Source organism: Piliocolobus tephrosceles, chromosome 16 (genome assembly GCF_002776525.5).
Source record: "Piliocolobus tephrosceles isolate RC106 chromosome 16, ASM277652v3, whole genome shotgun sequence".
NCBI lineage: Eukaryota > Metazoa > Chordata > Mammalia > Primates > Cercopithecidae > Piliocolobus > Piliocolobus tephrosceles.
Genome location: NC_045449.1, coordinates 62,625,178 through 62,650,760, shown reverse-complemented (window position 1 = coordinate 62,650,760; position 25,583 = coordinate 62,625,178). Strand labels below are relative to the sequence as shown.

Sequence of the window (25,583 nt, the reverse complement as noted above, 5' to 3'; positions counted from 1 at the left end):
GAGAGAGAGAGAGAGAGAGAGAGACAGAGACAGAGAGAGAGAGAGAGAGTATAAAATTACCTTCAGGCAATGTGTATAAAGTGTATGTGAAACATAAATGAATTTCACATTTAGACTTGGGTCCCATCCTCAAGATTTCTTATTGTGTATATGAAAATAATATAAAATCCAAAAAAAAATTGAAACCCAAAATACTTCTTATTTCAAGCATGTGATAAGAGATACTCAGCCTATTGTAATGAGTTCTTATTATGGAAAATAGCAAATAAGGAGAAAATACAAGCACATATCCCACATGAACTAACTATTGCACAACCAAATAGATAATGGAAAATGTTATTTTATAAATGTTTTATATTAGTAGATGAAAAAAATGATAGAAATAAAACATCACCATTTTGAAACTCCCATTGAATTAATGGACCTAGGTGCTGAGGGTCAACAGCTGCTAATGTCTCAAAAAGAAAAACAATTAGCAATTATAAGCCTCTCATAAAACAACACATCAACACCTATCAACTGGCAAAAAAGGATTAGACCTGAGTCTGATTAAGCCTCTGGATCTAGCTGCTGGATTGTAGAAAATGCAGAGGACAAAAGAACTTGTTGAATTACACCAGGAGGATGTGCTTATATGGGTTAAATGGCCTGGGTTAGATCAGTAACAGTCAGCCATTTGCACTATATATTTTAGAATAAACAAAGCCTCTTAAGGAAACACTATCTAAATGCAACAGTTTTATGCTGTCTTTGGAAATTTGGCTATATTGACACCACTTCCAAATGAAAATGTGTACTATAATTGCAGCATATATTCCAACTTTAGATAGGTTTATTTGTATGTGAATTTAAATCAATGTATTGGTATTTCCAATGTCAATATTTATACCAGTACCAATACCCATGATTATTTCCAATACCGTTGGAATTTCCAATACCAGTAATTATTTCAAATTCATTGTGCCTTAAATTATTGTTTGATATGGTTTGGCTGTGTCTCCACCCAAAATTGTATCTTGAATTGTAATCCCCAGAATCCCCACAATCCTCATGAGTCAAGGGAGGGACTCAGTGGGAAGTGGTTGGATCATGGGGGTGGTTTCTCCCATGCTATTCTCATATAGTGAGTGAGTTCTCATGAAATCTGATGATTTTATAAGCATCTTGGCATCTCCCCTGCTCGCACTCATTCTCTCTCCTGCCTCCCTGGGAAGAGGTACATTCTGCCATGATTGTAAGTTTCCTGAGGCTTCCCCAGTCATAGGGAACTGTGAGTCAATTAAACTTCTTTTCTTTATAAATCACCCAGTCTCGGTATTTTCTTATAGCAATGTAAGAACAGAATGATACATTGTTTAAATTATTTATTTGGAAGGGTAAATTATATTTGAAATACAAATGTTCGCCATACATTTCTGATTTTATCTAGAACATGAGAAATTCCCACCCCTTTCCCCTCCATGTCTTATTTAGGCCCAGCACTGCCTTTAGGAAGGAAATAGCTTTAACATAAAATAACCTCAACATAATTGAATATGGCCAGGTAGACATCTTCTTGCTTAACTATTTTTTTTTCTTCACATGGCAGGAAGAACAATCATGGGGTGGCCTGATGAAAAAAGCATGGATGAATTGGATTTGAACTATTCAATAGATGCAGTGAGAGTCATCTTTACTGATACCTTCTCCTACCATTTGAAGTTTTCTTGGGGACATAGAATCCCTATGATGAAAGAGCACAGAGACCATTCAGGTAACTTTTGTAGAAGAAAAAAATTTTTTTTTGCTATTGTATCAGTAGCCACAAAGGGGCCATACCTGATAGCAGAGGTGAAACTACCCAAACGTATACAACCACAACATGTACCTTTAGTTTCTGAACATAACGGAGATTCATATTTATTAAATGACGCTTATGTGCTTAAGTACATTGTTTTATTAAGAAATTATGTTTACTATTATTTGTAAGTTGCTCCTAAAAAAACACCTGAACAAAATGATGTTGCTCATTGACTCCCAAACATTTTCTTAAAGTTTAGTGTTTTCTTGACATAAGCAACAGAAGATCCAAGCTCAAGGAAAGCAATCTTGACTAATGGAAAGAATTATAAAATATAATGAAAAATCATTGAGAATTGGTCTTAAAAATATTTGTGAAGTAATTCTGGTATATTCCGTTTGGGTGTGCTCTGCAAATCTCAGCTGAGAAGACTTACCATCCACTATATTATCATGGACTTTGCATTTTGAAACATTTGAAATTTTGTTCTTTTCTGTAGCCAAGATTGTATCATTCCATAATAATGGATGTGTTCTTCTTCTAAAGCTCACTGTCAAGCAATGAATGAAAAAATGAGGTGTGAAGGTTCAGAGTTCTGGGAGAAAGGCTTTGTAGCTTTTCAAGCTGCCATTAATGCTGCTATCATAGAAGTGAGTATAAAGTTAAAGGAATCTAACTGCATTACATTTGAATTTTGCTGGATGGTGATTTAATGGATTATCTTATTCTATCATTTATTTACTTCATTAATGAGGCACAATATACAGAACGGCTTCCATATTAAAACTATTGTGCTAAGTACTGGAGATCAGAAAATAAGTAAAACACAGGCACTTTTCTCCAGGGATACTGGTTCTGGGGGAGATTGAAACATGGATATATAGTCATAATAAGAGTTTAGATTCTATCATAGAATTTTTATTTTTAACTTTTTTTTTTCTTAAAGACAAAGTTTTACTTTGTTGCCCAGGCTGGAGTGCAGTGGCTATTCACAGACATGATTATAGCTCACAGCCGCCTCAAACTTCTGGGCTCAAGTGATCCTCCTACCTCAACCTCCCAAGTAGCTGGGATTACAGGCACATGCCACCATGCCTGGTTCTATCATGGAATTTAAAATGGTGTACGAGGCAAACTATAAAGCAGGATATACTCTGATAAGAAACATCAGGGCAAATTTACTAATTGAAGTGACATTCCAGCTAATCTTAAAATAGAGTAGTGTTTTGTCCAGTGAGGATGATGTTGTTCTAAGGAGTCACGACAAAACCTAAAGTGTTTCAGGAACCACAGGGGGCCAGATCATGAAGGGCATATGTACATAAAACATAAATGTAGAATGCACATGATTCCTTATAATTTAGAGAAAAAGCCCAAGGTTGGAATTAGATTGATGATAACAATTTGTTCATTGATATCTTTCTTTAGATCGCAACAAATCATTCAGTGATGGAACAGCTGATGTCAGTTACTGGTATACATATGAAGATATTACCTTTTGTTGCCCAAGGAGGAGTTGCAACTGATTTTTTCATTTTCTTTTGCATTATTTCTTTTTCTACATTTATATACTATGTATCAGTCAATGTTACGCAAGAAAGACAATACATTACGTCATTGATGACAATGATGGGACTCCGAGAGTCAGCATTCTGGTAAATCGTATGACTCCAATCCATTATGCAGCACAAACAGAACAACTTAGCTGGTTGACTCCTTAGACCAGGGGTCTCCAAGCTCCAGGCCACAGACTGCTACTGGTCTGTGGCCAGTTAGGTACCAGGCCACATAGGAGGAGGTGAGTGGCAGGCAAGTGAACAAAGCTTCATCTATATTTACAGCCACTCCCTATTACTCACATTACCACCTGAACTCCACCTCCTGTCAGAATAGCAGTGTTATTAGAGTCTCATAGAAGCTCAAACCCTATTGTGAACTGTGCATGCGGGAGATCTAGGGCTCCTTATGAGTATCCAATGCCTGATCTGTCATGCAAGAGATCTAGGTTGCAGGCTCCTTATGAGTATCCAATGCCTGATGGTCTGTCACTGTCTCCCATCACCCCCAGATGGGACCATCTAGTTGCAGGAAAACAAGCTCAGGGTTCCCACTGATTCTACATTATAGTGAGTTGTATAATCATTTCATTATATATTACAATGTAATAATAATAGAAATTAAGTGCAGAATAAATGTAATCCACATGCATCATCCCAACACCATCCCCCGACTCCTGTTTGTGGAAAAACTGTCTTCCATGAAACTGGTCCCTGGTGCCAAAAAGGTTGGGAACTGCTGCCTTAGATCTCTAAAGTATCATACATACACTTGCTGCTTTCATAAAGTAGTACGTTATAAATGAGTGGAGCAGATGACCCTACAGACTTGGTGACTTGAAACTTTCCACATTTATTTGACTTAAAGAAAGCCTCATCCTGTAGAAGTTTGCCAATACTCAGGATGCTAGATGATTACTTGGTCACTAGTTACCATATATGGGTGAACCCAAATACACAAATGCTTGAGGTTTCCAATGTTCAGTAAAATACATGTTTCAGATACCTTATGTTAGTAATGGTGATTGATTTTTTGACCCAGTGTTGGATGAGTCATCACTTTTATGACACTGAAAAAAAGAAAACCTTTTATGTTCTTTAAACATTGAGATATTTCAGTTGAGGCCGTAGAGCACTGTGGTAAGCCTGGGAGGCGAGAAGCCACGGGTTATCTCCATCTCAGCATTCAGTAGCTACCATCTTGGAAAATTACTTAAACTCTTTAAACCTCAGTTTTCTCTTCTGTAAAACATGGATAATTATATGTACCTCTCACTGGTCCTGATAATTAAAAGAAAGAAATATATCTAAAATATTTTACATGGTGCTTAAGAATAAACACTCGATATTAGGTGTCAGTTGATGGAGATATGGGGAGATTTATGGCCAGAGAAGACAGTAGAGGCAAGTTAGGAAGCAAGGGTTGAATTGTCAACTAATGGCAAGATCTTTTCAAGAGTTTAGCCAAGTGATGCATTAGAGACAGGTGCGGTAAAAGCCTGAGTTTCTGGAGTCAGAAAGAAATGGCTTGAATCTTGAATTTGCCGTTTGCACACTGTGATATTACCTCAGTGTTAAATAAGATGTGTAGAATGTATATAAGGGTTCTGGGCATATGATACATAGGCTTTCAAAGAATATTAGACATTACTGAGTAGAAAAAAATGAAGTTTATGTGATTTTCTACACAAGTGTTCAATACACCAGGTGAAGAAGTGAAGAAGATGAATTACTTCTTCGGTTTAGGATGAAAGTTTTTCTCTGATGTCCTTTTCTGTATCAAAACTGAGTAACTCAATACTAAAAAATTTGGTCAAAATAGATAGATAGATAGATAGATAGATAGATAGATAGATAGATAGATAGATAGATAGATACTTCTTTTCTTTTCTTTTTTTTTGAGACAGAGTCTTGCCCTGACACCCAGGCTGGAGTGCAGTAGCGAGATCTTGGTTCACTGCAACCTCCGCCTCCTGGGTTCAAGTGATTCTTCTGCCTCAACCTCCCGAGTAATTGCAACTACAGGCAACTGCCACCATGCCCGGCTAATCTTTGTACTTTTAGTAGAGACAGAGTTTCACTCTGTTGGCCAGGCTGGTCTCAAACTCCTGACCTCAAGTGATCCACCTGCCTCGGCCTCCTAAAGTGCTGGGATTACAGGCATGAGCCGCCACCCCAGCCTGTTTTTTAAAAAATGACATACAAAGAATTAGAGGAAAACAACCAAGATGATTTTAAAAATAATAATCCAGTGAGAAAGGATTAAAAATCAGGGCAGTTTTTTTCCTCTCGTAAGAAAAGCCTGAGGCATTTTACTTGTACAGCATTTAAGTGGAACTAAGGAGAGTTTGTAGAATATGGATGAACAATTTCAGATGAATAAAAGTGTACTGTGCAAAGGGAGTTATTACAATTAGCCATTAAAAATAAGTCATCCAAAAACATGATGGCATTTTCTACTTTAAATAAAACTAACTGTTCATTGTGGACACATTATAAGCCAGTTGCCATATTAAACCCATAAAAAAATAATTTCATTTATTTTTCCTGTTTTCCATCAGAGAAAACTGAAGTTTGAAGAGATTAAATAACTACCTCTCAGGATTGTATAGTTATAATGTAGCAGGAGGAACTGGAACTAACTCAGATCTGTGATTAGAAAGCTTTTTCTCTTTCTCCTTTAAAGAACTTTCTTCCTGTTTATTTGGCATTGATAGCAAGGGAAAAGATATCTTCATATTCGTCTACATGTCTGTATCTATCTATGTCCTGTGGGTATGTATAAATGTGTATCTATATCTAATTATCTATACTGGGGATTGGTAATCTATCAGCTGTTTTTGTACAATTTGCAAATTAGGAATTTCTTTTACATTTTTAAATTATACTTTAAGTTCTGGGATACATGTGCGGAATGTGCAGGTTTGTTACATAGGTATACATGTTCCATGGTGGTTTGCTGCAACCATCAACCTGTCATCTAGGTTTTAAGCCCCACATGCATTAGGTATTTCTCCTAATGCTATCCCTCCCCTTGCTCGCTACCCCCGACAGGCCCCAGTGTGTGATGTTCCCCTCCCTGTGCCCCTATGTTCTCGTTGTTCAACTCTCACTTATGAGTGAGAACATGCGGTGTTTGGTTTTCTGTTCCTGTGTTAGTTTGCTGAGAATGATGGTTTCCAGCTTGGTCCATGTCTCTGCAAATGACGTGAACTAATTCTTTTTCATGGCTGCATATATTCCATGGTGTATATGTACCACATTTTTTTTTTTTTGAGACGGAGTCTCGCTCTGTCACCCAGGCTGGAGTGCAGTGGCTGGATCTCAGCTCACTGCAAGCTCCACTTCCCGGGTTTACTCCATTCTCCTGCCTCAGCCTCCCAAGTAGCTGGGACTACAGGCGCCCGCCACCTCGCCCGGCTAATTTTTTTGTATTTTTTTAGTAGAGACGGGGTTTCACTGGGTTAACCAGGATGGTCTCGATCTCCTGACCTCGTGATCCGCCCGTCTCGGCCTCCCAAAGTGCTGGGATTACAGGCTTGAGCCACCACACCCGGCCTGTACCACATTTTTTAAATCCAGTCTAACATTGATGGGCATTTGAGTTGCTTCCAAGCCTTTGCCATTGTGAATAGTGCTGCAATAAACATACGGGTGCATGTGTCTTCGTAGTAGAATGATTTATGATCCTTAGGGTATATATCCAGTAATGGGATTGCTGGGTCAAATGGTATTTCTAGTTCTAGATCCTTGAGGAATTGCCACACTGTCTTCCACAATGGCTGAACTAATTTACACTCCCACCAACAGTATAAAAGCATTCCTGTTTCTCCACATCCTCTCTAGCATCTGTCATTTCTTGACTTTTTAATGATCACCATTGTAACTGGTGTGAGATGGTATCTCATTGTGGTTTTGATTTGTATTTCTCTAATGACCCGTGATGATGAGCTTTTTTCATATGCTTGTTGGCTGCATAAATGTCTTCTTTTGAGAAGTGTCTGTTCATATCCTTTGCCCACTTTTTGATGGGTTGTTAGTTTTTTCTTGTAAATTTGTTTAAGTTCCTTGTAGATTCTGGACCTTTGTCAGATGGATAGATTGCAAAAATTTTCTCCCATTCCGTAGGTTGCCTGTTCACTCTGATGATAGTTTCTTTTGCTGTGCAGATGCTCTTTAGTTTGATTAGATCCCATTTGTCAATTTTGGCTTTTGTTGACATTGCTTTTGGCATTTTAGTCATGAAGTCTTTGCCTATGGCTATATCCTGAATGGTATTGTCTAGGTTTTCTTCTAGAGTTTTAAAGGTTTTAGATCTTATGTTTAAGTCTTTAATCCATCTTGAGTTAAATTTTGTATAAGATGTAAGGAAGGGGTCCAGTTTCTGTTTTCTGCATATGGCTAGCTAGTTTTCCCAACATCATTTATTAAATAGGGAATTCTTTCCCCACGTATTGTTTTTGTCAGGTTTGTCAAAGATCAGATGGCTGTAGATGTACAGTGTTATTTCTGAGGCCTCTGTCTGTTCCATTTGTCTATGTATCTGTTTTGGTACCTGTACCATGCTGTTTTAGTTACTGTGGCCTTGTAGTATAGTTTGAAGTCAGGTAGCATGATGCCTCCAGCTTTGTTCTTTTTGCCTAGGATTGTCTTGGCTATGTGGACTCTTGTTTGGTTTCATATGAAATTTAAAGTAGTTTTTTCTAATTCTGTGAAGAAAGTCAATGGTAGCTTGATGGGAATAGCATTGAATCTATAAATTACTTTGGACCGTATGGCCATTTTCACAATGTTGATTTTTTCCTATCCATGAGCATGGAATGTTTTTCCATTTGTTTGTGTCCTCTTTTATTTCCTTGAGCAGTTATTTGTATTTCTCCTTGAAGAGGTCCTTCATGTCCCTTGTAACTTGCATTCCTAGGTATTTTATTATCCTTGTAGCAGTTGTGAATGGGAGTTCACTAATGATTTGGCTCTCTGTCTATTATTGGTATATAAGAATGCTTATGATTTTTGCACATTGATTTTGTATCCTGAGACTTTGCTGAAGTTACTTACAAACTTAAGGAGTTTTTGGACTGAGATGATGGGGATTTCTAAATATACAATCATGTCATCTGCAAAGAGACAATTTGACTTCCTCTCTTCCTATTTGAATACCTTTTATTTCTTTCTTTTGCCTAATTGTGCTGGCCAGAACTTCCAATACTATGCTGAATAGGAGTGGTGAGAGAGGGCTTCCTTCTCTTGTGCTGGTTTTCAAAGAGAATGCTTCCAGCTTTTGCCCATTCAGTATAATATTGGCTATGGATCTGTCATAAATGGCTCTTATTATTTTGAGATATGTTGCATAAATACCTAGTTTATTGAGTGTTTTTAGCATGAAGGGATATTGACTTTTGTTGAAGGTAATTTCTCCACCTTCTGAGATAATCATGTGGTTTTTGTGACTGGTTCTGTTTATATAATGGATTACATTTATTGATTTGTGTATGTTGAACCATCCTTGCATCCCAGGGATGAAGCCAAGTTGATCATGGTGGATATTTTTTTTGATGTGCTGCTGGATTCAGTTTGCCAGTATTTCATTGAGGATTTTTGCATCGATGTTCATCAGGGATATTGGCCTGAAATTTTCTTTTTTTATTATGTCTCTGCCAGGTTTTGGTATCAGGATGATACCGGTCTCATAAAATGAGTTAGGGAGGAGTCCCTCGTTTTCTATTGTTTGAAATAGTTTCAGAATGAATGGTACCAGTTCCCCTTTGTACTTCTGGTAGAATTCAGCTGTGAATCTGTCTGGTTCTGGGCTTTGTTTTGGTTGGTAGGCTATTAATTACTGCCTCAATTTCAGAACTTGTTATTGGTCAATTCAGGGATTTGACTTCTTCCTTGTTTAGTATTGGGAGGTTGTAGGTGTCCAGGAATTTATCCATTTCTTCTAGATTTTCTAGTTTATTTGCATAGAGGTGTTTATAGTATTCTCTGATCGTAGTTTGTATTTCTGTGGGATCAGTGGTGATATCCCCTTTATCATTTTTTGTTGTGTCTATTTGATTTTTCTCTCTTTTATTCTTTATTAGTCTGTCTAGAAGTCTGTCTATTTTGATAATCTTTTAAAAAACCCAGCTCCTGGATTCATTGATTTTTTTTTTTTGAAGGTTTTTTCATGTCTCTATCTCCTTCAGTTCTGCTCTGATCTTAGTTATTTCTTGTCTCCTGCTAGCTTTTGAATTTGTTTGCTCTTGCTTCTCCAGTTCTTTTAATTGTGATGTTAGGGTGTCAATTTTAGATCTTTCCCACTTTCTCCTGTGGGCATTTAGTGCTATTAATTTTCCTCTAAACCCTGTTTTAGCTGTCCCAGAGATTCTGGTATGTTGTGTCTTTGTTCTCATTGATTTCAAAAATTTATTTGTTTCTGCCTTAATTTTGTCATTTACCCAGTAGTCATTCAGGAGCAGGTTGTTTAGTTTCCATGTAATTGTGCAGTTTTGAGTGAATTTCTTAATCCTGAGTTCTAATTTGATTGCACTGTGGTCTGAGAAACTGTTTGTTATGATTTCTATTCTTTTGCATTTGCTGAGGAGTGTTTTACTTCCAGTTATGTGGTTGATTTTAGAATAAATGCTAGTGGTGCTGAGAAGAATGTATATTCTGTTGATTTGGGGTGGAGAGTTCTATAGATGTCTATTAGGTCTACTTGGTCCAGAGCTGAGTTCAAGTCCTGAATATCCTTGTTAATTTTCTGTCCCATTAATCTGTCTAATATTGACAGTGGGGTATTAAAGTCTCCCACTATTATTGTGTCAGAGTCTAAGTGTCTTTGTAGGTCACTGAGAACTTGCTTTATGAATCTGGGTGCTCCTATTTTGGGTGCCTATATATTTAGGATACTTATCTCTTCTTGTTGCATTGATCCCTTTACCATTATGTAATGACCTTCTTTGTGTTTCCTGATCTTTGTTCGTTTAAAGTCTGTTTTATCAGAGGCTAGGATTCTAACCTTTGCTTTTTTTTTTCTTTTTTCTTTTTTTCTTTCCATTTACTTGGTATGTATTCCTCCATTCCTTTATTTTGAGCCTATTTGTATCTTTGCACCTGAGATGGGTCTCTTGAATATAGCACATGAATGGGTGTTGACTGTTTACCCAATTTGGCAAATTGGATACTGGCATCTGTGTCTTTTAATTGGGGCATTTATCCCATTTACATTTAAGGTTAATATTGTTATGTGTGAATTTGATCCCGTCATCATGATGCTAGCTGGTTATTTTGCACATTAGTTGATGCAGTTTCTTCATAGCATTGTTGGTCTTTTTATTTAGGCATGTTTTTGCAGTAGCTGGTATTGATTTTTTCTTTCTATATTTAGTGCTTCCTTCAGGAGCTCTTGTAAGGCATGCCTGGTGGTGACAAAATCCCTTAGCATTTGCTTGTCTGTAAAGCATTTTATTTCTCCTTCACTGATGAAGCTTAGTTTGGCTAGATGTCTTTTACATTTTTAAATGCTTGGGAATAAATTCAATGAACAATAATATTTTGTGGCATGTGAAAATATACATGAAATTCAAATTTTGTTGTCCATAAATACATTTTATTGAAACACAGCCATACATCACTAACATATTGTTTATGACTGTGTTTGTGCTACAATGGCAACAGAAACTGTACAGCCTGCAAAGCTGAAAATATTCACAATGTGGCTATTTAGAAAAAAGTGCTGAACCCTGCTTCACTATCTACATTTTTTGTCCATATTGTTTACACAATAACTTTACTGAAAAAACTTGTCCAGAGCTGAGAAATCATCATAGATGTCTTCCCAGGAAAGCTCTCTCTGGAAACCTCTCCCAGTGACATCCGTTGTATCACCCAACTTTACTTAATTTGCAATTAGCTATCTATTTTGCCTCTCTACTTGTTTATTGCCTACCTTCTCTTATATTATGTGACCTTGAGGGTAGGAGATAAGTTAGCTATTGCATTTTCTTTACCCTTGATAAATGGTGAGCTTCACAAATCATTTGTTGAATAAATGATTCAAGGAAGTGATGAAGTAACAACATTCTAACTGACTGCTTTGTTTCTCTGCTAGGCTTTCCTGGGGTTTGATGTATGCTGGCTTCATCCTTATCATGGCCACTTTAATGGCTCTTATTGTAAAATCTGCACAAATTGTTGTCCTGACTGGTTTTGTGATGGTCTTCACCCTCTTTCTCCTCTATGGCCTGTCTTTGGTGAGTTGGTGAATTTCATCTCAGTCTTTTTCTCTCTTTCTCTCTCTCTGCTGCCAATCATTTATCACTAATTCTGGTCTCACCTCTTTTGTTCTCTTTGTAGTATTTGCATGAGACAGTGTCTAGGGGTGGAAAACTGATAAAATATACTTTTATAATATAAAATTCCTTTTTTGTGCTACTAATGGTTCTCACAGAATTATGTACCAGCTGAAGTTTTTCTCTTTTCTCAGATAACTTTAGCTTTCCTGATGAGTGTCTTGATAAAGAAACCTTTCCTTACGGGCTTGGTTGTTTTTCTCCTTATCGTCTTTTGGGGGATCCTGGGATTCACAGCATTGTACACACATCTTCCTGCATTTTTGGAATGGACTTTGTGTCTTCTTAGCCCCTTTGCCTTCACTGTTGGGATGGCCCAGGTAAGAGTTAAGGTAACGATTTCACTTTTTACAAACCATTCTACATGGATTCCCTCTTAATAATTCACACAACATGCTCTAAGCATTCCATTCTATAACTTTTGTAAAAATAAACATTTATGAGACAGGAGTGACTTTAATATTTCTCTCTTAGTATAATTAGTTTCCCCATAAGTCACTAAATATAGGATCATACTCTTATTATTGAGGTGTTTCAGCTTCTACTTCTAATGGATTATCCCAAAGAACATTTGTCCCATTCAATGCTCAGGAAACATGACCCTTAATGTTATCAAAAGCATTTAAAAACCAGGAATTTGGAATAAATACATCTTTATTTTTTAATTGCTAATTTCTACATGAAACTGAACCTTGTCTCAGAAAAGTTACTTTTAGTTATGATATCATAACTATAAAATGCTAAATGAAAAGTTATGCTAGATATAAACTCATTGTCTCCTACGGCAGTCTAGTTAAGACATTATTCTTCTGTCTTCTGCCCAGCTACTGAAATATTTTACTACTTCATGTTTTTACTCTGAAATGGGCTTCCTTGTTGAGAATTCCCTCCTTTATTCTCATTCTAAGTTCAATAAAGTCCTATTGCAGCACTGTTTGTAATAAGATTGAAAACAATGTAAATGTCCATTGGTAGATTACTGGTTAAATAAATTATGGTCCATCCATACAATGAAAAATGTGCATCCATCAAAAAGAATTTTTAAAGACTGATGCTGTGACTTACACCTGTAAATCATAGCACTTTGGGAGGCTAAGACAGGTGGATCACTTGTGGCAGGAGTTCGAGACCACCGTGGGCAACATGATGAAACCCCATCTCTACAAAAAAAAAAAAAAAAAAAAAAAAAAAATTAGCCAGTCATGGTGAGAGTGCATCTGTAGTCCTAGCTACTCTGGAGGGTGATGTGGGAGAATCACCTGGGTCCAGGAGGTTGAGCCTGCTGTGAGCTGAAATAGCACCACTGCACTCCAGACAGGGTAACAGAGTGAGACTGTCTCAAAAAACAAATGAACAAACAAAAAAGAACTTAAAAACACTTCTTGTACTGACATAGAGAGTTCTGTAAACTATATTAGGTCCTGCTCAAATATCACCTTTCCTGAGTTTGTACTTCCTCCTAGAAGATGTATCTGGGGCTGCCTGTGGGTTTCTTAGTACTCAGTACTAACTTCCATTCATTTCCCAAATTGACATCACTTCATTGCTATTAAAATTATCTTCTATAATAGTAGACAGAGCTCTGTAGAGACAAGATTAATTTTATTTATTTTTGCAAACCCAGTTGTAGCAGAAATAAGACAATAATAATTCTTAATGCCATGTTAATTCTTTTAAAATTCGCTGTATCTTTTTTTTTTTCAGCTTATACATTTGGACTATGATGTGAATTCTAATGCCCATTTGGATTCTTCACACAATCCATACCTAATAATAGCTACTCTTTTCATGTTGGTTTTTGACACCCTTCTGTATTTGGCATTGACATTATATTTTGACAAAATTTTGCCCAGTAAGTACTAATGTGGCTGTAACTTAACACAATTTCAGTAATTGCATGTCTTCAAAATAACTCTACATTGTACTAAATAAAAATTAGCAAGCAGTTTTTCAAAATTTCTACAACAAGCCTAATGATATTCTGTAGTTTGTTTATAGAATCACTTTCTAAGACTTGGCTCTGCTATAACACTCCAGGGTGTTTCTTTTTAAAAAGAGACACTTGCGAGAGATTATGGATAATTATACTATTAGTGTTTGTATCAGAACTTGATGAAGAATGCTGGTGCTTGATACTTGATCTTAGAAATCTTTAAGTGCTTTTTCTATTTAACTCACTTGATAGACAACAGCAGGTTGTTAGTAAAAATATTATAATTGCATAATCGATATACAATCTTTCCTTTCTTTGTTACTTTTTTTTTTTTTTTTTTTGAGAAGGAGCCTTGCTCTGTCACCCAGGCTGTGGTGCAGTGGCATGATCTCAACTCACTGCAACCTCCGCCTCCTCTATTCAAGCGATTCTCATACCTCAGCCTGCTGAGCAGCTGGGACTACAGGCATGCACCACCGTTCCTGGCTAATTTTTGTGTTTTCAGTAGGGATAGGGTTTCACCATGTTGACCAGGTTGTCTCGAACTCCTGACCTCAGGTGATCCGCCAGCCTTGGCCTCCCAAACTGCTGGGATTACAGGTGTGAGCCACCATGCCACCCTTACGTACAATATTTTCTATAGAGAAACAAAATCTTTATCTGTGCATCTCTGGGGTTTGTCTGTCAATTCCTCATATATACTAGGTAAGTGCTAAGGAAGAGGCAGAAAGGGAAATTAGAAAATGAAGTGAAGGAAGGGACCTTCTAAATAGCTTATTCATCACATTTCTGGGAGTACTGATACAGAATAATGACTCGCTGATTATTTTAAAACCTCCCAAGTAAGAAATTTCAGAATGTATCATTAGTGTTATGATATTTACGATTATTCTTGGTGTATCGACCTTATCTAATCCACATGGAGGAAATCACAAGCAGGAGAATTGCTTGAACCCGGAAAGCAGAGGTTGTAGTGAGCCAGGATCATGCGTCTGGACTGCAGCCTGGGTGACAGAGTGAGACTCCATCTTAAAAAATAAAAAATAAAAAGGACACATAAGTACAGCTAGATAGAAAAATTGTTCTTAATTAGATTTAAATTCCTCCTGAGACATCTCTCTGCATTTTGAGGAGCTTTTTAGTTAGTTAACAATGCTACATGCTTCTCATGTTAAAAACGTCATATTAGCCATCTCCGTTATTTTCTCCTCACTGTTCTATGTGTGTCAAAAGCACATTAAAACAGTAATACCTTAATACGATAATGTGGGTTCAGGTTTAATGTCAAAAGGGCTGCATGGATATGATGATGGGATCCTTGAAGTGATGACTGACCCAGTATTCATTTGCCTCCTGCTCACATAGCTGAATATGGACATCGATGTTCTCCCTTGTTTTTCCTGAAATCCTGTTCTTGGTTTCAACACGGAAGGGCTAATCATGTGGTCCTTGAGAATGAAACAGATTCTGATCCTACACCTAATGACTCTTTTGAACCAGTGTCTCCAGAATTCTGTGGGAAAGAAGCCATCAGGTAACCACTAAATTACTTGAAGGCACAAATGGAGAACAGGCAAGACCAGGGATCTGTCAGGCAGCACACTAGGAGCAAAGATCGCCTTCTGTGCCCTCTATACCCACCTACATCCAGCCTGCTGCACTCATCAAAGGCTACACTCATTCTTCATAGTACACTATTTTCTCACATTCTCAGTATTTACATTTACTAATATTTCATGATATAGTAACAACCATCCACAAGTAAATAATTTTTGAATTTCCGTTTTCCATATTATCTTTCTCATTTCTCCCCTTTGTGTTTTTCTCCCCTTGGTTGTTCTCTTTGTAACAAAAACTGCCATTGTCTCCCTTGCTTTTATTCTCACCCCCTTTTTGTTAATTCACTTTGTCCCTTTCATCTTCCCTTCCTGGCTTATAATTAGATGAGGAGAAAAACGCAAGCGATGCAGGCATGGGAAGAGGACACTCCAGAGAGATGGGAAGGAAACATGAGAAGTCAGGACTGTTAGTTTCATGCCTATCTTCCCTCTTAGATGATGGACGTGCTTTATTCAATTCTGGTTGCTTTGATTTCCAAACAGCTAGAAATCTCTAATATTGCCCCAGATCTTTGCTCAAATTTCGTTCATAATTCAATGTTGTATTAATCTCACTCCTCAATAATACCTTTCTGATATATCTCTTTCAGTAATATTTTAACTCAGAACATTTATGATACAGTCTCTGAACACAGGTCCAGTATGAACATACAACAAAGAGCAGTATTTGCTCATTCCTTATGAGCATGAAAACATAGCAGTGTTTTCAAGAATCATGGCATCTTTCTAAACTGGAACTCTTAAGTTTTATGTTCTTTCCAGTGCCTATATCAGAATTAGGTCCTATCAGAGAGATCATAGAAAGCCTTGAATGATGAAATAAGGGGTTTTCATTTACCCCAGTGGGCAAGGAGGAGGGTATTGAAGATTTGCGAATTGAGGGTAATAAGACAAGTCTTTTGGTCTAGAAAAATTATCCCCAGCAACAGGTGGAGATTGGAAGCAGGGTCTCACATAGCTGATGGTTAGGAAAGTGTAGGAGATTTTATCTGTGGCACAGCTGCTCAAGACTGCCAGTCCTGCATCATTACTGTGGCTGGTGCTACATCCAACAGACCAGTGCACAGAGTTCTGAAACCTGCACCATTCTGTCCCAGAGGTCGAGCCAGCTGGGCTCATAATCGCCTCTCAGTATAGAAGGCAGAAAAGCGAAATGTCAATTAACAGGTATTATTATACCAACCACAGAGTAGATTCTACCTAATCTATAATCTACTATCTAAACATGAAAGTTAAATGTTATCAAAATGTATGGAAAAAATCTATAATTTCTATTGCTTAGATGAAATGAAGGAATAAAGCAAGCTGATACCTATTATTGTCTCAAAAAGAAAAGATAGGGAAAAAGAGGCTAGGAAAAACCAAGCAACTTGCCCAATGCCACAAAGTTTAAAGAGAAACAGTATTTGAATCCATATGTGCTCAACTTGAAAGTCATTGCATCTGAATGCGCAGCCTCTTCAGTTATTTCCATATTTAACTGGATTGTACCTATTCGATAAATTGAATTATACCCCTCAAAATTTATACATTGAAACCCTAACCCTTGAAATGATGGTATTTGAAGATAAAGTCTTAGGAAGTAATTAGGGTTACATGAGATCATGAGGGTGGGGCCTTCCTGATGGAATTAGCTTATTTATAAGAAGAGGCACAAGAGAGCTTGCACTCTTTCCCTCTCTCTGCCATGTGATGACACAGCAAGAAGGCAGCTGTTTGCAAGTCAGGAAGAGAGCCCTCATCAGAAGCCAAATCTATTGACACCTTGATCTTGGAATTCCCATCCTTCAGAACTATAAGAAATAAATGTGTATTCTTGGTATTTTGTTATAGCAGCCCAAGCAGGAGAAAGCAACCTACCTGCTGGTTTGTTGTGATAATGTAAGTAAAAATGTAGACAAAATGCTCTGGATCTGGCTTATAGTAAGTAGTCTTTCAACTCACTTAGAATCTTTTTTCTTTTTTTTAACTTCTATTTTAAGTTCAGGGGTACATGTGCAGGTTCGTTACATAGGTAAGTTGTGTCATGGGGGTTTGTTCTACAGATTATTTTATCACCTAGGTATTAAGCCTAGTACCTGTTAGTTATTTTTCCTGATAAAATATTTTTCTATGCCCTCTTTTAAAAATCTTTCTCTGTTTTAAATCCTTTTTCTGGTCTTTTTCCTCCTCTCTCATCTTCTTTGGAAGTTTACTGGTTTCAAGTATTTTGTGTCCTGCTTACATTATCTTATTTATCTACAATCCAACTCTGTATGATAATTAATGTCATCCCCCTATCACTGCTGAATAACTGAACTCAATGAGTCTTGAGTACACAGCATTCGTAACAGAGCTAGTGTGTAGCACAACTGGGACATCACCAGTTGTGAACCATTTAATGATTAGATTCCAAAGCCTACTATTTCTATTATGGTGTGTTTCTTCTCTTCTTTTTTCCACCATAGTATCTATTCACCATTGATTTTATCTTCAGCTTTCCTCATAGCCAGTCATTTGTCACAATTCTTCTAACAATATATTTCCATGTGCTAGCTGTGCCCTCCATATTTTAGCCTGTTCGTTTTGGAAAGATCAGGGATTCTGCTTCTAATTAGGTACCCTGGGTGCTTCTGCCAGTGCCTGTGTGAAAGGAGAGAATCCCCAGATTTTCTTTGAGGCTTTGAAAGAAAAGAATCCCAGATTTTCTTTGAGGCTTTGATTAAGCCTCAGAGACTTGACTTATCAATCCTTTGCACATTTTCACAATTCTCTGAAAACATTTCCCTCTTTTTTTTCAGAATCAAAAATCTTAAAAAAGAATATTCAGGGAAGCATGAGAAAGTAGAAGCTTTGAGAGGTAACAAAATAATATTTTATTTAGTGGGGCTGCTTGATTTAGTGGCTGCCTCGCTGTTGTAACTTCTTGGTAGGGATTAAGCACAGATATTCCGGATACGTCTCTCCTTTATTTGAACACATTATGTTTCCTTCAATGTAAAAAAAAAAAAACCATATAACAATTTTAAAAAGTAGGATATATCATTAAAAATCGTGTGGATTTGAAAGATATATGATAATATTATGAAATTCTTTATTTTCAACTCATCTTATTCTCCAGCTCTAAAACTCTTTATTTTAGTTAGCCTGTCTTTATTGATAAAACCACTTTTATCAAAAAATTAATTGCATAATAACATATTGACAATACTATCACTACAAAATGATGAAATACAGTTTTAAAAGAAAGAATTTTAAAATGAATTTTATTTTGAATATTGCTAGCTCAATCTATTCATGCTGCAAAATAATTACAACAGTTTCAGAGACTGTAAAGTTAATATGTAGGCTCTGAGTGTAATTTCTTTTTTTTTTAATCATGCCAGGTGTGGTATTTGACATATATGAAGGCCAGATCACTGCCCTCCTTGGTCACAGTGGAGCTGGAAAAACCACCCTGTTAAACATACTTAGTGGGCTGTCAGTTCCAACATCAGGTAAGAAGACAGTTGTTCAAGGACAAGTACCTGGGCAAACACATGAATATGCATTTAATTATTTAACTGGGGCCGGGCATGGTGGCTCACGCCTGTAATCCCAGCACTTTGGGAGGCCAAGGCGGGTGGATCGTTAGGTCAAGAGATGGAAACCATACTGGCCAACATGGTGAAACCCCGTCTCTACTAAAAATACAAAAATTAACCGGCTATGGTGGCGGGCGCTTGTAAGTCCAGCTGCTCAGGAGACTGAGGCAGGAGAACCACTTGAACCCGGGAGGCACCACTTGAACTTGCGGTGAGCCAAGATCACGCCACTGCACTCCAGCCTGGTGACAGAGCAAGACTCCATCTAAAAAAAGTTATTTAATTGGTTTCATTAATTCAATAGTTTCATTACCCATTATACCCAGGCATTTAAGAGAAAAATTTTAGAAGTTTCTCTTATTATTTTATTGAATTGTATTATACCTATTTAGAAAAATGTTGTTCATGTTTTAAATATGTCATAAGTAGTTTTATGATTATTCGGTTACTAAGTAGCATTCCAACTGGATCAGATGTTATTGCGAATATTATTACATTTTTAACCAGTTCATTGCATATTCCTTACAAGTAAACAATGTTGAAATGAATCTAAAAATTGGCATACAGTGTTTTCCATTTTAAAAGATCTTCAGTGAAGCATGACACATTTTCCTGATGGTTACTCTCTGCCTTCTGCTTTCAGGTTCAGTCACTGTCTATAATCACACGCTTTCAGGAATGGCTGACATAGAAAATATCAGCAAGCTCACTGGATTTTGTCCACAATCCAATGTGCAATTTGGATTTCTCACCGTGAAAGAAAACCTCAGGCTGTTTGCTAAAATAAAAGGAATTTTGCCACACGAAGTGGAGAAAGAGGTATGTGAGCATATTAGATGTCACACAGCCATGAAAACGAGATTGTTTACCTAGAAAATGTTGTGCTAAGTTATTTCCACATAATTCCTCATCTAAATTTTAGGCAAAAAGGCCCTTTGTAAAGAACAGAAAAATGATAGTGTTTTTAAAATCAACTTCCTGGGTTGGGGACTAAATATTCCTTATTTGGTTAGGTACAACGCGTTGTACGGGACTTAGAAATGGAAAATATTCAAGACATCCTTGCTCAAAACTTAAGTGGTGGACAAAATAGGAAACTAACTTTTGGGATTGCCATTTTAGGAGATCCTCAGGTAAGTCAAACAAAGATTACTGGTGAAATCAGATTGAAGACTATAGAAGTATTTTATTAGGTCAAACAATTTGCAAATGATAAATATAAGAGAACGTCTAGGATGAAATATTAAGCACTAACAAATTTCTCCCTATATATTTAAAAGTATAAAATACTTTTAAAAGTATAGTGCTTTTTAAAAAGATCTTATCTGAAAGGGTGGAATTACTTTAGGACTTTCCTCCTGTTCAGGTTTTGCTATTGGATGAACCGACTGCTGGATTGGATCCTCTTTCGAGGCACCGAATATGGAATCTCCTGAAAGAGGGGAAATCAGACAGAGTAATTCTCTTCAGCACCCAGTTTATAGATGAGGCTGACATTCTGGCAGGTAATGTTTTGTTTCCCTTATGTATCTTCATGAGAAGTTAGAGACAGTGTGGAATATGAACAGTTATGCTCCACAGCTGTGTCTCCCTGGAACTGCCATGACCCAAGACAGGAGAATTTTGCTCTTACTCATTTGTGGGTCTGCATCCCAGAGTACTTGGCCCCATGGAAATATTTTGAGTCCATTGCAGAGCAGCTCTCTGGTTGTAAAATACATATCACACTCTCTGAGATATAATTTGTTTTAGGCAGTCTTGATGTCAGTTTAACTGAAACAGATCCTTTAGATGTATAATTTTTCTCAATACACTAGAGAATAAGTTGACTTAATTTATCAATCGAGCTGTTGGATGACAAAAAAAAAAAAAAGTGGTTTACCTACGGCCAGAATTAGAATGTATCTATTTTAATGTGTCATGCTGCTACAATACATCGTTAATGGATTTGCATTTTGTGAATAGTAAAGAAATAAGTCCTTTGTGTAACTTATCTTTTGATTATTTCTAAATAGACAGGAAGGTGTTCATATCCAGTGGGAAGCTGAAATGTGCAGGCTCTTCTCTGTTCCTGAAGAAGAAATGGGGCATAGGCTACCATTTAAGGTACAGCCCTGAATGTTGGAGACATGTTGACACATGCTGAAAATGCTGGGGGCAGGTGGTATCAGCATCAATGGGTTAAAGCAGGCCCTATAACCACTAAGTTCATTTCAAGAGAGCTATGGTAGAACTAAGGCATAATTGCTTTGTTTTTTAGCTAGAACGCAGGATATATGAGATTATAGACATTGAGCATGCAAGGATGATTAATCTAGGTTTAAATAAATTTTTTGAAAAATATTTTCACAACGTGTTGCCTGCTAAGAGTAATTTGTTGATATTCCGATGCTTTCTCTTCTCATATTTCAGATGTTTACTTTTGTTCATCTTTACAGTTTCAATACCCTGTATTCTCCCTGACTTCATTTCTTTCCACCATCCTTTTGTGTTTTTCTTCTCTTACTGATAGTAATTATTATCATTGAGTAATGTCTACTACTTTTTAAGTATTGGCTATGTTTTAGGTACTTGCTAAGATATTCACATATAGAATATTCATATTATTGTATTCAATCCTCTAAATAACTCTAAGAAGATACTGTTGTTATTCCCCTTTGACAAGTGAAAATACCACTTCAGATAGTTTTAATAATCTGCCAATTTCACACGACTTGTAAATGGTAGTCGTTGGATCAAAATTACAGGTGTGATATGAATGGCTTCCTGTATTTTGCGCTACAATGTTGATTTTTTTAAAAAAATGATTCAAATAACTTCATCCTGATGGATAAATGGATCCCCCTGTTTTTTTACTCAAAGTGCCTAATCTGATCAAATCTACCAATCTATCATTACTACTTGTTACAAATCTACCAATCTATCATTATTACTTGTTACAATCTAATAGAATCAATACCCTCTATTGAATACTTGCTATTCTCTAAGTATGTTTCCTAGTTCAGTTGTCTTGTTTCTGCTTGAGGGAGGACGTCTGTCAAACATGTTCTTCTTCAACCCATTTAACCATGTCCAAGTCTTAACCATTTCTGAAAGTATTTTCTGAATATTTTCTCCTTAATAAGTATCCTCTTTTCTGGAACCCTGAAAGCACTATTTTGAACTGTTGCCTTAGGCAACTTAATTAACTTCTTTGATCTTTAGTAACTTCATTTATGTAATAGTAGTAATAATACGTACTTTGCAGTTCAGGCTAAGAAACATTGAGTGAATGAATACTTGACAAGCTGCAAAGTATTCAACTGAGTTAACTCAACTTCCTTCTCCCTCACATCTTCTGTCATACGCTTCTTTATATTATTTATATGTTGTAAGCTTCTTTAGAGAAGGTACTGCATTCTTCCTATTTGGTATTCTTGATAGCACTTGTAAGTACTAGGCCTTGTAAGTACAGAATAGCCTTTTTTTCAAACTGATTTTTTAGATTTCTATCATCAGTCAATTGTGATCTTCTTACCACTCTGTCACCTTAGCACCTTTTAGTGTATGTGATTAACAGTGGCTTTTCAAAAACCGAATAATTTCATGAGTAACTTTATATATTCTTAATAAAGACAGGCCAGATTTCACTTGAATAAATTTTGGACCCCAAAATGATAAAATTAGCTTTAGCAGAACCTGTATTAGCATGACATGGGGCCATATTCTTAATGACTGTATCACATTACCTCCGTTTTTTGTTTTCTCATGCTCAATTCTGAGTTTTGGCAGAACTCATACATTACTACAAAGGGAAAATTCAAGGTTGGGAGGTTAGGTTTTTGAGTAGATGCTGACAAATTAAGCATTTCCCTTTACCTCACTCCAGGCAGGATCTGGCTTAATATCTCTTTTCTCCAAATAAGAGTCCTTGAGTTACCTCTTCCCACTCTAAGCATCCCTTATACTAATTCTTCTGCCATGTTGCATAGATTTAATGGTTTGGACTTTATTAGTAGCTTTACATCTTACTTTGTCCAGTAAACTATACATTGTTTTGTCTCATAAATATTAATAAAGTGACAAGCATATACTACATAATTAGGAAATTGTTTTAGAGACAGAATTGGTTAAAAATAACTTTTATTCTTTTTAAATGTTAGTTTGCATCTGAATGAAAGGTGTGATCCAGAGAGTATAACTTCACTGGTTAAGCAGCACATCTCTGATGCCAAATTGACAGCACAAAGTGAAGAAAAACTTGTATATATTTTGCCTTTGGAAAGGACAAACAAATTTCCAGGTAACAAAATGTAGAAACCACAGAATGATTTGGGAATGGTGTTATTAACAATAACAGTAGTGACAAGAATGATGGCTAGTTTTAATGCTTGCTAGATGAATGGCACAATGCATTTACTCATTTAATATTCCCAACTCCAAGGTCACTTATAATATTACCCCCTAGTATTATCTCCGTGTTACTTATGAGTAAATCAAGGCATGTAGATGTTAAATATGCTTCATATCACAACGTGTAATTAAGAGGCACAGGCTAGCAGCAAGATAAAATTAGAAATATTTGGAAAATTTGTTTCAGGAATGAATGAGAGAGTGTGGTCAGGACAGGAACAGGTATGTAAATACAGTGGCAGACTATTGAAGAAGAGCTGAAAGAACTGTACACAATAAATAGGTTGTTTTAGAAACACCATCACATAATGATATAATTCAAGTTATTGAACGTAACTTGGATTGGCCTGCATTCTGCCAAATACTCTAATTCACAACTTTGCTGCAAACACAGAAGCTTGAAAAACCACTGCTGTTATTACTTTTCCATGGTGTCTCCCAATGCACTGTTTCATTTCATAAGCATTTTGAGATAGACCGTTTTTTAAGTTTACTCTGTAAAAATGTGTTTGCCATATCAAGTTCAAGAAATTATACTGGGGCCATTGCTGCATGTTTGAGTCAATAAGCATGACATAATCTGGGTCCATAAAGAAACACAGAACCAAACAATAAAGTGCAGAGATCAAAACTCAGTGCTAGAACTAGACAGTCTAGATTCAAACACCAGCTATGCCATTATTAGCTCTATAATCCTTAACAGGTTGTAGTACTATTCTGTATCTCAGTTTCCTTACTTGTGAAAAGAAAATTGAAATAGTACTCTAGGTTGTTGTAAGTATTAGATGATTTAATACCTTCAAATTTATTAAAATATTAAATATAAATAAAGCACCTGGAATAATACCTGACATGTAGAACCTATGGTATTTCATCAGGTGTCAGAAACCCTCAACTACAGGATGTACCACTAAGAAAGAAACACAAAGAAATAATGCTGCCATTTAAAATATGATCTGCTATCATTTAGGATCCATTATTATTTCAGATATATTAAAAGATGATGAAATATATCTCTTAGAATAAGTGAAATAATGGTTCACAATGCATACACAATGTCTTTGAGATATGTATCCTTATAAAAACAGAAATCTTTGTGAAGATCACATAGCAAAGTTTTAGCTGATTGCTCATTAAATGCATTCCAAAGGGGATAAGAAATTTGGAGAAAGACTGAACAACAATTAACCCTTAGGTAGACTTAAGGACTCATTAGAAATTTTGACTACATCTCTATTTTTCTTTATCCAACACATAATTAAGATTGAAGTCTTTAATTTATCACAATATTGAGTTAGTTTGTCTTTTATCCACCTTTCAGTTTTCCTGAATTTTCACACCATGGTCAGAAGCTAAAAGAGAGCAAGAGAGAGACAGAGAGACAGAGACTGAGAGAGAGGAGGTGCAAAGTTACATACATATTTTGTCCTTTGAAAAGCTTTACATACTTACGGGCCGGATGCCTTGGCCCATGCCTGTAATCCCAGCACTTTGGGAAGCCGACGCGGGCAGATCACTTCAGGTCAGGAGTTCAAGACCAGCTTGGCCAACATGGTGAAACTCTGCCTCTGCTAAACACACACTCACACACACACATACATAAAATTAGCCAGGCCTGGTGTTGTGCAGCTGTAATCCCAGCTATGCAGGAGGCTGAAGCAGGAGAATCACTTGAGTCTGGGAGGTGCAGGTTGTAGTGAACTGAAATTGAGCCACTGCATTCCAGCCTGGACAGAAAAGTAATCTAGCAAAGAGTCTATTCTTAATTATTTCTATAAACATTAGTTCTTTTACATTTGTTGTTATAATTCCCTTATAATTAATCCCAACAAGAAAGCACAAATCTCTGTTCTCTGGAAAATATGTTTTAATTAGTTGAAATTTAGAATTAAACGCTCCCTGTAATATAACAAAAATAAATTTTAAACAATGTATTAAGTAAAATATAATTTTTTCAAAAAAACACATACGTAGTTTCCTAAGAATGAAAAAATAAATGTTTAGATTAGACTTTGATCCAAAAAAGACATGAAAAGTAACATACCATATGGATCATTTTAGAAATGAGAACATCTGTATCACAATTTTGTTTCTAGTTAGTACATTTGGCCTATCACCAATATTTTATATTTTTGAGAAATATGATTCTCATCATAAATTATATTATTATAATCTGTTTTTGTGTCCACTTTTAGAACTTTACAGGGATCTCGATAGATGTTCTAACCAAGGCATTGAGGATTATGGTGTTTCCGTAACAACTTTGAATGAGGTGTTTCTGAAATTAGAAGGAAAATCAACTATTGATGAATCAGGTAACAAAGAATAAGAAAGAAAAGAAAAAAAATAGAGAGAAAGAAAGAAAGAAAGAAAGAAAGAAAGAAAGAAAGAAAGAAAGAAAGAA

The 25,583-nt window shown here is 36.3% G+C and overlaps 1 protein-coding gene across 2 annotated transcripts in view; it reads left to right on the top strand.

Annotated features, from left to right (window-relative positions):
* ABCA9 (ATP binding cassette subfamily A member 9) overlaps positions 1-25,583 on the top strand; it is an 81,795-nt gene that overhangs the window by 18,007 nt on the left and 38,205 nt on the right. For both annotated transcript variants that reach the window (XM_023211959.1, XM_023211958.1), the window contains 15 exons: positions 1,589-1,753; positions 2,327-2,430; positions 3,209-3,435; positions 11,432-11,573; positions 11,807-11,992; positions 13,377-13,524; positions 14,971-15,139; positions 18,005-18,063; positions 18,590-18,700; positions 19,431-19,606; positions 19,801-19,920; positions 20,154-20,292; positions 20,803-20,893; positions 22,930-23,069; positions 25,375-25,494. In XM_023211959.1, coding sequence (XP_023067727.1) covers positions 1,589-1,753; positions 2,327-2,430; positions 3,209-3,435; positions 11,432-11,573; positions 11,807-11,992; positions 13,377-13,524; positions 14,971-15,139; positions 18,005-18,063; positions 18,590-18,700; positions 19,431-19,606; positions 19,801-19,920; positions 20,154-20,292; positions 20,803-20,893; positions 22,930-23,069; positions 25,375-25,494 — 2,097 coding nt within the window. The remainder of the gene's footprint in view (positions 1-1,588; positions 1,754-2,326; positions 2,431-3,208; positions 3,436-11,431; positions 11,574-11,806; positions 11,993-13,376; positions 13,525-14,970; positions 15,140-18,004; positions 18,064-18,589; positions 18,701-19,430; positions 19,607-19,800; positions 19,921-20,153; positions 20,293-20,802; positions 20,894-22,929; positions 23,070-25,374; positions 25,495-25,583) is intronic.